This window comes from Acipenser ruthenus, chromosome 4 (assembly GCF_902713425.1).
Source record: "Acipenser ruthenus chromosome 4, fAciRut3.2 maternal haplotype, whole genome shotgun sequence".
In the NCBI taxonomy this organism is placed as follows: domain Eukaryota; kingdom Metazoa; phylum Chordata; class Actinopteri; order Acipenseriformes; family Acipenseridae; genus Acipenser; species Acipenser ruthenus.
In genome coordinates this window covers 33389933-33407414 of record NC_081192.1, presented here as the reverse complement: position 1 = coordinate 33407414, position 17482 = coordinate 33389933, and the positions used below count along the sequence as shown (strand labels likewise).

General features: G+C 37.6%; 1 protein-coding gene across 1 annotated transcript in view; it reads left to right on the top strand.

Annotated features, from left to right (window-relative positions):
• LOC117400229 (protein Jumonji-like) overlaps positions 1-17482 on the top strand; it is a 163177-nt gene that overhangs the window by 137725 nt on the left and 7970 nt on the right. Inside the window, exons 9-16 of the mRNA XM_033999844.3 lie at positions 1111-1595; positions 4195-4287; positions 5984-6102; positions 6381-6451; positions 8271-8385; positions 11416-11521; positions 12420-12602; positions 15757-15887. Of these exons, the coding sequence (XP_033855735.1) occupies positions 1111-1595; positions 4195-4287; positions 5984-6102; positions 6381-6451; positions 8271-8385; positions 11416-11521; positions 12420-12602; positions 15757-15887 (1303 nt within the window). The remainder of the gene's footprint in view (positions 1-1110; positions 1596-4194; positions 4288-5983; positions 6103-6380; positions 6452-8270; positions 8386-11415; positions 11522-12419; positions 12603-15756; positions 15888-17482) is intronic.

The window sequence follows — 17482 nt, the reverse complement described above, 5'->3', positions numbered from 1 at the left end:
TATGGTACACATTTGCACAGCCATTCATCTAATCTCTTGTGATTACTCACACCTGTTTTTTCTACCAATTTGTGAACTGTGATATTGCTTGCTAATCACGGTTCTTTGAAAATGGCTGCTTGTATGTCATGGATGATTTGAGATCGGGCAGTAATGTTTTGGTTCGTCTTTTTTCGTCAGTCAGTCACGTTGCTGTTTGTGTACTTGGGTAGTCGCATCTTTTGTTGGTGATTTTTAATACACGCATTTACTATACTGTACTTGAATTTAAGACGCAGGATATTTGAGAAACAAAAATGTTTGAATCCCGAGTGGTGCATCTGGTAAAGGCACTCCACCCGGAGTGCAGGATGCGCCCTATAGCTTGGAGATCGTTGGTTCGAATCCAGCCTATGCCACTGCCGACCGAGGACGGGAGTTCCCAGGGGGCGGCGCACATTTGGCCAAGCGCTGCCCGTGCGGGGTAGGGGTTAGGTCGGCTGGGGAGTCCTTGGCTCACTGCACACCAGCGACCCCTGTGGCAGGCCTGGTGCCTGCAGGTCGGCCTGTACGCAATTCAGAACTGCGTTGTCCTCCGACGCTGTAAGTTCTGATATGGCTGCACGGCAGACTTGCAGAGTAAAAATAAATGGTTTAAAAAGTGTGTTTTAAATTCGAAGGAATACGGTACATTATTATTATTATTATTATTATTATTATTATTATTATTATTATTATTATTTATTTCTTAGACGCCCTTATCCAGGGCGACTTACAAGATATCACATTATTTTTTACATACAATTACCCATTTATACAGTTGGGTTTTTACTGGAGCAATCTAGGTAAAGTACCTTGCTCAAGGGTACAGCAGCAGTGTCCCCCACTAGGGATTGAACCCACAACCCTCCGGTCCAGAGTCCAGAGCCCTAACCACTACTCCACACTGCTGCCCATTAAAAAGCTATGAAATCAAAGTCAAGTAGACCAACATTTTTGTTACAGCCATTCCAAAGCATTTGACAAAGTGTTTTGTGTATTCTATAAGTTGACCATAAGTTTGTATGAACTGTACCTCAAGTGAATATAGAATCCTGACCTTTTTCTTCTCTCCCCCTCCCCCTCGTTTAGGAGGCTGTGAGCTGGACCTGGCCCGCTTTTTCCAGCTGATCAACGACATGGGCGGCATGCAGCAGGTGACGGACCTCAAGAAGTGGAACAAGCTGGCGGACATGTTGCGCATTCCCAAGTCTGCCCAGGACCGACTGGCCAAACTACAGGAGGCCTACTGCCAGTACCTACTGTCATACGACTCTCTGTCCCCCGAGGAGCACAGGCAGCTGGAAAAGGAGGTCCTGGCTGAGAAAGAGAGCCTGGAAAAGAGAAAGGGCCCTCTGGAGGGACACTCGAACACCCACAATTCCCAGTCGCTGCCCAGGTTTGAGCCCAAAAACGGACTCATCAACGGCGTGGTGCACAAGAATGGCTTTCGCAATAAGCTGAAAGAGCTGGACACTCAGTTGAAAACAGGCCGACGGCGACTGTTTGCTCAGGAAAAGAAAGAGAACGATAAAGATAATGGAGTTCTAAGTGACCAGCACAAATGTATATATAAGGTAGGTGTTGTAACTATACTATACTGTATGTGATTTTCAGTATGTGCAAGATGCATTTTATTTTATATAAAAGGACAGTGCTGATAAGATGGGGCGGGAATTTAAGCTAAAACCTTTTAAGCCGATAACATTACTGAGAAAATGAAAGGCTTTAAAATCCACTTTTTTTATCACTTCTTAGCTTTAGTACTGGTAATTCATTCTATTGGTCTGATAAATGCTTGGTTGTTCACTTGCTTTATCAACTGCTGCTGTTGGTCATATGGTATAATTCAATCAATCACTCAATCTATCTTTATTTTATATAGCGCCTTTCATAGTGGACCACCATCACAAAGCGCTGTACAAGATGCAGTAACAACAATAAAATCCATAATACTTCAAATACAGAGAAATGCGTAATACATATACAGTAAAAAAAACAAAAAAACAATGCATAATACATGATAGTAGCATTATGTTTTGAACTACAACACATGAAGTGAACAGGTACCACAAAGTATCTCTAGCAAAAACGTGAGATGTCTGTATATTACATACTTAAAAAAAAAAAAAAAAAAACAGAACCAAAAGATCTTAAGCAGCAGAAAAGGGGGACTAGTGATGTTGCTAGTGCTAATGAACACTTCTGTCAGCGCTCCTTTAAGTTGACAAGTGTTTCAACAAGAGGTTTTGTCATTTTAGGGATATAAAGTAGGTACTACGTGATGTAATACGTGATGATAACGAGCTCACCTACTATGCCTTGCTGTACTGTACGTAAGCCTAAGAGTACTTGGGTATAAAAGTGATATAATTTTACTTTAGAAGAGGCATGATACTGGGTGCCTGAGCTCCATTTAATATATATATATATATATATATATATATATATATATATATATATATATATATATATATATATATATATATATATATATATATATAATATGTACACACACACACACACATGTTCTATAATCTCTGGGAGTTTTATTACACCTACAATTTACTGCTTTATACGATTTTCCGATGAGATCAGGTTTTTTGTGCCTTGGTTTTTTGCCATTAATTAAATAAACAATAAAAAGGCAAGAGTGTATTTTTTGTAGGAAGGCAACTTGCAGGTATCAACAGGAGAGAAAAAAAAACTCTCTTTTTTAATTTTTTTATTAAGATATCAAAACTGAACCACTAAATACCACCTATCAGACAAGTTTATAAATAAAATGCAGATAGTCTCTGCCAGGTTGAATAATTTAGGCCCGTACTTGTACTTGATTTATTAATGTTTGGTGTCAGTGGACAATAAAGAAAAACTACATAATACGGTTGAAGTAAGGTTCAGAATTGCTTGTTTTTGTTTCTGCTTCAATGTTTTCTGCTTACCTATATGTTTTAGCTACAGTGCTAAACTAACATTAGATTCCCATTGTTGAGGCTAAGGAGGTGTTAACATCGTACAAAGCTAAACTGCCGTTATTTAAGTGCCTTTTTTTATAGTAACCATATTTTGCTAAACACATTTGAGGTACAGTAGCCAACAGTAGTCTTCTGGTGCAAGGTTGTTGCTGTGACATTTAAAAAGCAGTTTTGAGTTCCTGTATTCCCTTTCATCCGTTTTAAAGTGGGACCTAATGTAAATAATGTCCATTCAAAATAAAAATATGTTTTTTGTTATGATAATAATCAATTCCTTTGTATACAACAATGGTACAGTATTCCATACACTGCACAAGAGTAAAAATAAATACAATATTTGTAGCGTGCATTAAGAATACCAGCACACTGACTATGAATTTCCAATGTTGACAACTATAAGTAATGGCATGGGTAAACCAGCCTTTCCATTTAAAAGCATGTAGTTAGATGAGGATTTATAATTTAGAGAGCACAGTAATAAATCAACTGTTTCATGGTTTCCAGCTATTGTAACAGTACATGAGTTCAATGCAGTTCAGTAATTTTTCTTTGAAAGAAACACTTTTTTATTATATCCCTACCTATAAATACTGTACATACTTTTCTAAACAGATCTGTTTAATTCCACTACTATAAAAAGAACCTGTATTTTTCCTTGATCTGTAAAAACAAGAACCAGACAGGGAGCCGATACCACCAGATCAGAGACAATTATTTGACGTGTAATCAGATACTGACTTGTGTTTTTACATAATAGTCAGACATACCCTAAATTGTATACTTTTAAAAATGTGTTTTATTTGTTAAACTATCTTAAACACAGTGGTGTTTAAGATGAATGGTGCTGAAATAGTGATATGCACAAAAAATTAGCTCTCATGTGACAAAACCTTGGTATTCCATTTCAAAGCTAGGATTTCAAACGCCCCGTAAACAAGAACTGTAGAACTTAAAGGCCAAGCTTTTCTAACAGAAGTGAAATATTGTCTTGTTTGTGAACTACTCAGTAGTAATAGCCATTTTTGATGGGTTTTTAAAATCTGTAACTGCCTGTTTTGCTCCACCCCCCGTTATGAAAACTGTATACAGAAAGTCCTACAAGGTGTTAAGAAGTTAAGATTCACCACAGAATGCTGAGTAGTTGAAACACAGCTGTAATACAATGATCCTAATGCTAACATTATTTGTTGCTTTGTAGGGAAGATCGGTATCGTTAACTACATTCTACAGAACAGCCAGAAACACCATGAACATGTGCTTTAACAAGGAGCCAGGGGTAGCTGATGTTGAGGTAAGCAGGCAGCAAACCTGTTCTCCCATTCTTTCCTCTTTCAATTACAGCTTCACCCTCTGCTTGTTGCCAGTATTGCTCTTTGTTGCCATGCCATATGTAGCTCATATTTTTGTATACATCGGTTCTCCGGAATAACACTTTCATGTAAATGACTCTCCTGAAATGTTATCTAACATATAAAAGCTTAATTTGCCTGTTTAATGAAAGGCAAGACGGCAGCTTGGTGTTTGGTGATGGGTGGTTTCTTATCCAGGAATGCACACTTTTTGTAACAAGGGAGTTTCATTTATAAAACTGTGCAGCATGTTTGGGACCCAGTGGGGATTCCTCCACTTAGATTCTAGGTCAGGGGCACGCATCCTGCGGCCCGCGGCACGTATATCTTCTGACTTCGGCCCAGTGTATTAATCCCATTTCACTTATGAATATATTGTAAATAGTATTTCTTTATTTTTTTAAACTTTGTTGACTTGCCTTTTCTCATTTTTCATATAAAAAGCAGCACGCCGTTTTAATTCGTACTGCGGAGGGTAATTGCTTCTCCTCAACTTGAGTCTCCAATTAATTTCATGAGTCTTCCTCTCCTTTCTCAAATGCCCAAACCGCTGCATTGAAAGAATCCAATTACTTGTTGCTAGGGAGCTGACGTCACTGTCCTGTGACTTTTTTGCTAGTGCATTGCTGCCACAAGTGAACACCTCGTTGGCTAAAATAAAAACCACTTCAGCAAGTAGATATTTAATATGCTTTGTGTTATTGTGCAATGCGTGCGTAATATGATAACAGTACGATATTAAATGCTTTGTTTTTAATTGTTTTGTATATTTTTGTTTGATGTGTATATTGCAGCTAAGGCATGCGCAGTTAGACTGTAAAAATGGGGCGCCAACTCCAGGACTGCTATATATCTGAATCCGCAGTATAGCGAGGGCCGATATAACGAGAGGTGTATGTGTATTAAATAAATATGAGGTTAAACTGTGACCTGTGATTAAGTTTGGTTATGCACCTTTGTTCTAGGTCCCAGATTTAAATAGATCTTAAATAAATAAAATATCAGTACTGTATGCGATTTAAATGAAAACCCCAACATTCATTTCAATTTAATATTGGGGTTGCAGCAAATTTAATTTGGTACCAGAGGTGATACTGCCAGTGATTTTAGCAAAGGGCAGTATCGGACCTAATGCTTCGAGCTATTCATACTTTGCACACATATGTATTCTGTGACTTCCATACAGGAAAAATTAACCTTTTTTTTTTTTTTTTTTTTGCAAAGCTGCTTCCTCCACAGTCTCAACCTTCATATGTCGGTATGAGGTAGTGACTTCATATTTGCAGGGTTATATAAACTTTTCCTGCTAAATGTGTCTGTGACAATGAAATTGACTACCATATGGAGGTCATGTGACTTGTGAAGTTACAGCTGCATGGTGCCAGTATACTTGTCAGTTGTTGTCTTAATGTTTGGTACACAGCTGTATTTTTTGATTTAATGAATTAAGGTCCATTACCAGTCTTGTCTAGTAAAAGTTAACCCTTTCACGGACACATTGTTTTAAAATCAAGCCAGATCAGTGATACAGACCACATGGTTAATGTAGGGTCTTTATTGATAGAATCAAAACTCCTTTGCAGGTGGTGTCCAGTGAACATCAGTATGTTTTAACTGATGATTTCTTTCTGCTTGCAGCAAGAGTACTGGAGGATAGTGGAGCAGAAGGATTGTCATGTGGCCGTGCACCATGGCAAAGTGGACACAAACACACATGGAAGTGGCTTCCCTGTGGGCAAGTCAGAGCCATTTTCAAAGTACGGTTCCATACAAGTCAAATTTACCTATTAATTTCAAACACACATTTTGGCTTTTTTATATATATATATATTGCATCTTGAGTACATTAAACTTTGTATAGAGGGGAGGTTTGCTGTTTTTTGTTGCGCTTTAAAATGTATTACAAGTAACAAGTTCTAAAGTTACATTTACATTTGTTTTATGTACCTGTTATGTTTCTTCTAACATCCTGGAGGAATTACAGAGACATTGCATTTGTATTAAAGTATTTGTTTTGTTTTTTCCTCCCCCACAGGCATGGATGGAACCTCACAGTCCTTCCCAATAATTCAGGATCCATCTTGCGACATCTTGGTGCTGTACCTGGTAAGACTGCCTATACTTTCCCCCCAAAGGGGAAGCATGTTCCGAACGCAGGGGGACATGGAGGATTCACCAGTATGTGCGTACATATGTATGTCATGCTTTCATTTTTATCTATGTCTTCATGAGTAAATAATCCAATTGTACAGAGACTCGGTAAAGACATTCCTTTGCACAAGTTTGAGGGTTAGAATTATGACGACCCCTGCCCTGTAATTTGGTTGGGTTATAAGCTTGACCATATTAGACCACATTTGCATACAGATTTGTGTTGCAAAAAAAAAAAAATCATTCCACAGTGACTAAAATTTGACAATTTTCCAATTGAACATTTTCCATTTATTACAAATTTGTTAATGGATAGGTCATGGTGACCTACATCTTCACAGTACTGGCATTGGGTGGACTGATCCATCCGGTTTTGATGAAACTGTGTGGCCTAAAACTTAAGACAAACTAGGGGCAGGGTGTGCTAAATAATAATTGTTTCCCCCCTACTTGGTATTGATTGCTTGTGAATGTTGCTGAAATATTAAGTGATATGCACTAAAAAATCTCTCATGAGACAAAACTTTGGTATAACATTTCAAGGCTAGGATCTACTCTGTAAGATTTCAAAAGGACCATAAACAAGCCTTTTTCCTTTTCCTCAGCTCCACTCTGAGTGAAACTAAGCCTCTTGACTGTTCCTCATTACACGGGACGTCCTCCTTTTAGAACTTCAAATTTTCTTCAGCCCCACAGGGACCTTTTGTAAATCTTGCTTTGAATTACAGTAATTTCAGCCATGTGTCCCTTCATTTAAAGGCCAGCACCCCTCATTTAAACTGCTGGCAGGCGAGAGGAATGTTGGCAGGTCTTATGAAATGCACTGTAATCAAAAATAGTCATGAGAGGCTGCACTTTTTCTCCAAAAAAGAAAGCTATTGGAAATGCTTATAGTCAAGGGTTGGAAACTTTTTACACAGTACATGGTAGAACCTAACCCTATGGTATGAACACCACTAACTGTAGAACCTCCAACTTAAAACAAAAACCATACGCTCAGAACTCAAATGGCAAGGCTAAAACCTGCTGCAGCATTACTTACCAAGGGGAAGGCAACGAATAAAGTCAAATAAATACTGTATTCCTTCGAATTTAAGACGCAGACCAAATTTCCCACCCTCAATTTGAGGAAAAAATAAAACATCAAATAAATATGCATTTAGAAAGATACAATCTCAATTTCGCATATGGAGACAGTTTGCGGCCGTCTGCTATCACACAGCATTACAGTTATGCGCTGCTTCTCATTTCCAGTCGTGATTACTCACACCTCTTTTTCTATCAATTTGTGAACTGTGGTATTGCTTGGCATGTCGAAAAATATAAGGGTCTGATCAGCATTTCCGATCTGTCCAAGCTGGTACTGTTTGTTGGAAACGCTGAAATTGTAAAAACTTCTCTTAGAGTTCCTCAGGAAGCCAATAACGCGGCTTTGAAAATGGCTGCCTGTATGACATGGATGATTTGAGATCGGGCAGTAACATTTTGGTTAGTCTTTTCTTGGCAGTAAGTCACGTTGCTGCTTGTGTATTTGGGCAGTGACTTCTTTGTTCGTCTTTTCTTGGCAGTCAGTCACGTTGCTGTTTGTGTACTCGGGTAGTCACGTTTTTTGTTGGCAATATTAATACACGTATCACTACGCTGCACTCGAATTTAAGACGCAGGCTAATTTTGAGAAGCAAAACATTCAAAAAGTGTGACTTAAATTCAAAGGAATATGATACATTTAAAAATGTACTGTGTATATTCTAATTGGTTTGTTTTCTTTTTCTAGGAGTGACCATTCCCTGGCTGAACATTGGCATGGTCTTTTCTACCTCATGCTGGTCTCGGGACCAAAACTGCCTTCCATACATTGATTATTCACACACTGGTGCTGATTGCATTTGGTATGTATACAGTCCTGTGATTCATTATCCTGTGTAACTGCTACCGAGGCAGATGTTACAAAGTCTTATCTTGTTTTATATGGATAGATAGATAGATAGATAGTACAAAGTGATATCAAGTGTCTACCGGATGCCATAATAGTAGTAGAGTATTTCATGTTAGACATTTAAAAAAAAAAAGAAAAAAGAAAGAAATTCACTTTTTGAACAAACGTGATATTTCGAAATCTGTTTTTTGTTAAGTATGTGGGAAAACTACAAAGTGGTATGTAATTAAATATGTTAATGTAACATTATTCAGCAGGTTTCATTTGACTTTATGAAGCTAAATTAGATAGATTTCTATAGGGTGATGCAAAACTTTTGGACACAGCTGTATAAAAAAAAGTAAAAGCCTCAAGGATGTTGTGCCAAATGATGAAATTCCCATAACCCTACTGAGCAGGATACATTAAGAAGGACCCCTAGGAGTGAAGACCTCCCCTGGGTCACCTCCTATGTGGGACAACGTGAGCGACAAGGATCTGATTAACACCAGTGATCTGGGCTTGCCACAAGGGTGCATTATAACAAAGTGTAGGATGGGCCTCCGAGGCATGCTGGTCTATTCCTATATATCTCTCAAGTTTTCTTATCCCCAGTGAGGGATGAGTATCCCTGGACGCTGGGGGGGATAGAGGCACTTGTACTTATGTTCATCTGTATAAACTATCCCAAGATAATCATCTTGGCCTATTGGCAATTTTTTTTTTCATAAAGATATAGAGAACTAGATATTTTATATCATCACGCAAGATAATTATGTCGGTAATGTATTTATGTGTAATGTATTTACACAGGTAGTACCACGAGTTGAAGCTGTGGCTCAATTTTGTGCCAATAAAAGTATGAACTAGACCTGAGGTCAATTCTAATTTACAATTACAGCATCATTGTTCTTTTGAATTGCAGTTACAATTCTAATGATATTGTGTTCAAATTAGTTACAATTATGCTGTAGTAGTTACAATTAATTACAATTACACTAAAAAGTAACAAACAAGTAAACACAAACATATTTACTCCATTTATTCTAAATAACCCAGCAACAATCACAGGTACAAATACAGAAACATACTAGATCACTTATTTTATTTTTATTTTTTTCAAACAAATGGGGGGGTTACCAAAAGTGGTTGAAAATAAGAATAACGATCGAATGACAAATTAATGCGTAATTGAACTGTAATCAATGATATGGTATAATTACAATTACGCAGGTGTGCCAAGGTTTAACCACAGTTGCATTGTAATTGCAATTAATTACGAGTGGAACAATTACACTTGTCATTGACCCTCGGTCTGATGTTAATAGAACCTCTTTGAACATTCCATACCGTACGATTCTAAATTCTCTTTGCCACTCAATGGTACTGCTGCAGTAAGGAGAGGAGGAGGGCAGAGCATTGACACTGGTCAAATGGATGCCATAGAAAATGGACAATAAAATGAATGGTGGTCCATGTAGAGCACTAACCCATACATTTCCGTTGTTGCATTTGGTCTAAAACCTGGTTGCTCATCACCTGCTACCGCTACTTGCTGCTTTGATTGCCCTGAATTGGATATAGCAGCTGTGCAAAGTAGAAGTTGAGACATTTTACAAAAAAACAGAAATAATTGCAAGTCACGACTTTATTTGGACTCTAAAATATTTACTAAACATTTTGAAATTACATAAAGCTCTAGGTCGGTATTTTTTTCTGCTGGAATAGTAATTTCTTACTAAATATGCAGGTTAATTCATAAACACACCATATAGGGTAAAACAAACAAAAAAAAGAGTCATAGCAAAGTATGTAGTGTTGTGAAATAAGCACACTGTTAGGTGTGTGGCTAGGCAACCACCTAGCTGTGCGATAATTTCACAAAATAATAATGTGATACTGTGTGTACTCCTGTTTGTTTCTTTGCATTAGAAACACTCTATCGCACTTGGAGTGTGACAGTGAGAGGGGGTTTAAAGGTAATATCCACAACAGTCCAGGTATGGTTGCCATGGTGATTTAGAAACCAACAACAGGACACATCTTGTCTCAGCTGTGTAAAGCAGGTTACAAACACTGCCTCCCTGGTGGACCATTGACATGGTTAGGTGGTGCATTGTCACTTAAACAGTCTCCTGCCCACCTAACCCTAGTAAAAACCCTATTCCCAACCTCTAAAACCTTGCCTCAAAGCTGCTCAACTAGCCCAGCCAATGGAAAGACAAAGGCTGAGAGACTGATAGAAAAGAATGGGGAAAGGTAGGTAGCACCTTTTTACATTTTGCGACCAGATGGAGAGAGAGCAATCACCTCAGGGGGCTGGCGGACTCTGATGTGAAATATTAGATAATATGCTTTATGTTTTGAAATCTAAACCCTTTTGATCGTCTTTTAATATTAAATGTGAATTTTTTCATGCAAGATGTTTTTAAAAGTGTTTTTGAATGAACAATATTGTACAGCTTTTGATGATGATCCACTGTTTGGGGTGTCTATGTTGCACCAATGCTCATCCATTATCCTTTTTGTCAACAGCCTTTATTGGTCGAAAAATAAGCCAGTGATTTTTGACTCTAGTGTTCTACACAAGGACCTGGAATCAAAGTCCTCAGTCAAAGGAATCGGTGTGGTCCAGTGGTTAAAGTCCAGGGCTTGTAACCAGAAGGTCACTGGTTGAAAGCCCACCTCCGCCACTGACTGATTCACTGTGTGACCCTGAGCAAGTCACTTAACCTCCTTGTGCTCCATCCTGCAGATCAGATGTAAATCAATGTCCTATTGTAAGTGACTCTGCATATAATGCACAGTTCACAGCCTACCTCTGTAAAGCACTTTGTGATGGTGGCCCACTATGAAAGTCGCTATATAAAAATAGATATTATTATTATTAGTATTAGTATTAGTATTAGTATTATTAAAACCCCAGAGCCTTCCGGTGCCCGTCGGGAGGTCACATAAATGACAGCTTGTACGCTTGATACTGAGTCTTGTGTTTGCCCCATAGGTATTGCATTCCTGCTGAGGAGAACAAAAAACTTGACAAAGTGGTGCACACTCTGCTGCAGGCCAATGGGACTCCAGGGCTGGAGATGCTTGAAAGCAGCATCATGGTAAGAAACCCTGAAGGTGCCGGCATACAGACAGATCCATTATTTGGATGTCCCTTTTAATTTAAAAAAGTAAAACCCCTCATCGATTTGGAATCCATACAAGCCAGAGGCCAGGCCACTGTTTAATTGTAGCTGACACAAATATATGGGCTCTCTTTAATACCTGGCTGCTATAATTTCAATACTCCTTGTGTCATATTCACCAATTCTGAATCCTTTTTTTTATTATTTATTTATTTATTTATTTATTTATTTATTTATTTATTTTTAATCCGACACCGAAGTTGTAGCAACATTTATAGATAATGACTGCATTGTACCATAAAACTGCATCGTTACCAAATTTATTACAGCAGTCAGAATTGAAGCTGAATTCTTATTAATGTTCTCCACAGTGAACAATAAATAGGTGTTGGAATTTAATTTATATGTCACAGTGTTTCGGTACTGGGACATATCAATTTAGATTTTACAGAATTATATAGATTTTCAAATAACCTTGTTCCTTGCGTAACTTGCAGTCATCCATCCTTGTGCCTTATTAACAGCAACTAAAACCAAATGTAAAAAAAAAAATAAAAAAAAAAAAAAAATGCTATCAGGCAGATTGAATGCACGCCCTGTTGTAATGCTGTTGTGACGCTGAGAGGATAAAAAAAGTCGATGCAAAACTTTATCTTTTGGAATTGTCTGTTTCTAGTGCTTAGAGGGTGACTCAGGAATCCTCAGTTTCTGATAACTGCATGTTGGTTTCTTAATAATTTAATAATAATGCATACTGTATCCCCCATTAAATTGTATCCAATGTATAATTTGTTAATGTGACAAATCTACAGGGAGTTTACATACACAACACATTGCAATCAGCATTAACCCTTGTACTTGTATGTGCGTGTAGATCTCCCCGGAGGTGCTGATTCGGGAAGGAATTAAGGTGTATCGTACAGTCCAGAAGAGCGGAGAGTTCATTGTCTCTTTCCCGGGAACCTTTGTGTCTAAAGTGTGCTGTGGGTACAATGTTTCCGAAACTGTGCACTTTGCTACCACCCACTGGATGAACCTAGGATATGAGGCTGCGAAGGTGGGTGTTTAGAAATAGATACAAGGTCAACACATGACCCAGGACTTTATAGCACACCTACCATTCTTAACTCATGAGCTTTTTTAGGGAAATGCATTTTGATTAATTGTCGTAAGGGGAGCTTGTCTTGGTTTGCAAGCCCTCCACCACCGCACCTACTACTTGTAATATCTTCTAAATGATTTAAGCTGGACACTTTGACTTTTCAGTGTTATGAAAACTCCTCTGGCAAAATCTAACAGTACATGTGACCTATCATGGTTTTGTACTTGGTAGACTGTTTCTTATTTGTTTTTTTTAGGATAAAGTTTGTTTGGGCCCACTGTTTCCATTGTCCAGAGCAGGTTGCGTGGTATAGCGTGCTAAGAGGACTTTTCTTCAGTACGCAATGGTTTGACTGTCTTGCAAGAGATTATTTAATATTCTATACAAACGAACACACCCCCATACATTTTTTGACACAGAGCACATTAATGCAAGCCTGAAATAGTTAATCTGGGGTACATCATGTTTTTTTTAAGCAAAAGTAACAGAGGCAGAAGTTTTTGGTTCATGGAGATGGGCACCAACAGCATTATACAAAATGAGGGCTTGGCTTCCAGTTCCGAGACTCGTAAATGCTTCTGCTGTAGTAGAGGAAGACAGGATTCATGTGCAGAAGAAAAATCTCTGTGTTACCCTGTGTATGTTACAACAAGCTCTTCCAGCCTTTATTCACATTTTCTTGGCAGACATTGTGTTGAATTTCTCCTACGTGCCAATTCATACAATGGTGGAGGCAGTAAAGAGGTGCCTCACTGTGCGATGAGGGAAATGTGTGCCCATGATTGTATAATACAGTGCATTTGTATATAGCTGAACAAGAACCATTAGTCTCAGCAAGGATTTTGTGGATTTCATTAATGGAATTGTAAATCATTGTTCTCCATGACCTGTAGAAATCAGAAGGAAATAAATATTGTACATTGTGTGTGTGTGTGTCTATATATATATATATATATAGATATTATACAGACCGATATGATTGTGGTGAAGTGCTGCTGAATCAGTATGTTAGTTTGAGAATTTAAGCTTTGGTCCCTGCAGTGTAATGGGTTGACCACTAGATGTCATGAGTTCCCGCATTCATGCACACGGACCGCCCATTATTGACCACACAAGTATTGTTTACTTAGTGCTCAAAGTGAAAGCTAGGTTTATTTTGTTTGTTTGTTTTATTAGTGGTTGTTTCCCCAATAAAAGCAAACTGTAAATCAAGACTCCAGCCTGATCATTTACACTGCCCTCGGCCACGTCACATTACAATTTGCAAAAGCGCCTCCACGCGTCAGCAGTTTAAATACAGTATACAAATGTCATTGGTGCTCAATCACTGAGGACAATACATCAAAACAATCAAAACAAGTCCTCATGGATAAACAACTTGTTATACGGTCACGATTATGTTTACTCAAGGCCGCAGAATCCTATTTTACTACAGTATACTTGAAAAGCGATCATCTTGTGAAGGTGCCTAGTTTAAATGCTGTGCGGGGTTACGTGTAATGTCCTTTGAATTAAAATGACATTGCACTGTATTTAAGCATCTGTGGCTTACTTATTTTCAGTTGTGATGCAAATCTCAGTTTTTCAATAAGCAGAGATGCAAAGTTCCGCAAGCCCCCCCCCCCCCCCCCCCCCTCCTCCTCCTCACAGCGCCGCGTCGCAATCCCACTCCTTCTACATGCATATCACACAGTAACACTGCTATACTCCGTATGTATTCAGTGAATGTGTATTCACTTTATTGAAACAAATTTTTACTAACAGAGAACACAAAAAAAATACCTGCACAATGCAGTGGTGCAGTCACCGTTTGATTACAAACAATGCAGTGTTTCCTGAGTCACTGCACGATCCAATAAATAAATAACATACTGAAACATTGGGAAGTTGGCTCTTTTGAGCAAAATACATTGTTGCAAAATTGTTGCACCCCATTATATATATATATATATATATATATATATATATATATATATATATATATATATATATATATATATATATATAATGGGGTGCAACAATTAATCGATGCATCGATTATGGATCACCTGTCCTTAAATTTCCTGAGTTTCTATTACATAATGGTGAATCAATGCATCAATAAAGAACCCAGTTTGAAGTCTGCTGTTGCTGGCTTGCATTAAAACCATCAGTGTGTGAGTGAAGGGTTAGGGTTACATTCGAGTCAGACAAGCCAAATCAGAAGTAGGCATATTGTATTCCTTTTCTTGATTTAAAAATCAAGGTAATACGTTGTTTTGTTTTTTTTGTTTGTTTTTTTTAAACCTTATTTTGTTTCAAAGCATGTTGTGTTTGGATTATGTGGCAATATTATATAAAAAGAATCTGAATTGTGTACGATAGTTAAATTAGTCAGGTTGTGAGATTAATTCAAATGTTTTGCTTTGCTTTTGGGCATAAAAATGTTAACAGTAAGGAACAACCATAGTTCAGATATTAATTACTTCTGTTAAAATATAGTGTTTTTTTTATTACAATGTTAAAGGGACATCTGATGTGAACGCACGCATAGTCTTTTCAGTTGTTAAGAACTCAAGTCTATTTATTTATTTATTTATTTATTTATTTATTTATTTATTTATTTTAATAATCGGAAGTGTTCTAATTTGAATATAAGTTGTGCCTTTTTGTTTTCAATGTTTTTAGTTATTGGATCATCTGTTAAAAAAACAAAACAAAACTAATGTTTGTTTTTTATTTTGAAAAAACCCTGTAATAAATCACTCACTTTAACATTTATAAGTAACCTATTTGTTTAGCTGAATCAAGTTCTTTATTGAAACATCATTAAACCTCTTAATTGTGCAACAGGTTGCAGTGGCTTTGCTGTTTAATGCAATCATTTTCAATATATTTGCTTCTGACCAAATGTGGTCATGGCAGAGATTTCCAAACTAAGGAAAATCACAGCATATTAAAAACAGGAGTCAATCGTACCTGACACTTTTACTGTTGACTTTGGATAGTGTCTCTGTCTTGAGTCTCTGACTTGATTAATGTCCTCAAATGAAAGCTTTAGGCCAAACACCCCATCTCCCCCTATAAGTGTTATCTAAAATTAATGTTGTATCATCTCTATCTTTTGTAGTACCTAAAATGCAGACGTATAGCTAAGCCCTTTTCGATGGAGAAACTGCTGTACCAGATCGCAACAGCGGAGTCCAAACGGGAGAATGGACAGATTTTGAGTACAATCTCTTCACTTCTGCAAGAGCTCAGGTAATTAATACAATTTTTAAAATACAAATGAAAATCCATTTACAACATTGATCATAGAGGCTTCATACTACAGCAACACCTTTCACTCTGGGAATACACCATTTCAAGGTTACATTTAAATAATCAGTGGCGGCTCGTGACTTTATTGACAGGTGAGGCACAAATCACTAAATAGTTATTGCCCCCCCCCCCCCCCCCCCACTCAGTGACTAACGTACGAAGAGTAAATGCACTTTAATCAGCTAATTTTATATATGCCTCTGCTGAGAGCATTTTAATGCATTCAAATAGACTGCAGTCGCTGTGTAAAATATACCACCATCAATTAAAAAAAGCAACATTACCACTGTAAACAACACAACACACTTAAAGGACACAGTTTTTATAATCAATACGCAAATCAGAAACTTAACCACAGATTATTTAGTTCTACAAGTCATTATGTGACACCAGCGTGGAACATTTGCTATAAAGACACAAATACAATATCACAAAATCATTAATTAAAAAAAAAAAAAAGCAACTTGTCATGTCTAGGGACTGTGAAAATCGCGATTTCACGGGCGGTGAAATTAGCCCAATACCGCGACTTTTACAATATTCTTCAGAAATAAAAATAATTTCATACAAAAAAAAATCACATTAACCAAACTGTACAGCTGCTGTGTGCCTGTGTGTAATATTCGCCATGCACACAGTGCTGTGCAGTGATTGTCATGTGACTATAAACAAGAAAATGGATGTCTCTAAAAAGGCTAAAGTATTCACCAAAGGAGAAAGGCGGAAATCCAGAGCAGTACTGTGACTGCTTTACTAGCAAAGAAACAAAAAACGGTGACTTCCATATTCCAAAAGTCCACTTATTAAATTTTGACCTGACAGAGGGTTTGTTTGCGCAAATATCCCTTTTGAAAAATTGGACAACCAAAAGTTACAGAAATTCTTCAGTGTGTAGCAAATGGTGGACCGATTCCTTCATCAGTCCAGCTGAGACGTGAATACTTACCTAAAGCTGCTGAGTATCACAAGCAGGAGATTATGGAATTGGTAAAACAGTCTGGTAGCTTGTCAGTGGTCACACTGACGAGTCAACAGATGCCCAAGATCAGTATGGGTTACACATTGTATTTCTTTTGCAAGACCTAAATGGTGAACATGCACCTGACGTACTAGAACTGAAAGCTGTCCTTGCAGATACACTTTACCTCCAGGCTGTTAATTACAACACCGTTTCACAAGCTATTGTAAAGTGCTTGAATAACTTTGATGTTAATTTTGATGTCAGTGCAATTATCTGTATATTTGCTGTTTTTTAAAAAAAAAAATCTGTACACGTAATTTATAACATATTTCCGTGCACATTCCGCGAAATACTTTACCCGTGACCCTGTCGTGAATTTTAAAGGAAGATTCTGCGATTTTCACAGGGCCTTAGTCATGTCGTGGCAAGAAATTGACAGTTGTACCATTTAAGAGATGAAACTGCCTTATTAGTTGAAAGAAGGAAACAGGGCCGACAATAGTTTGTTCACAGCGCTGCCTGCCATTTTATGCACTCCTTGCCGCATTTGTTTACCGTCTTTCTTCAAAATCTC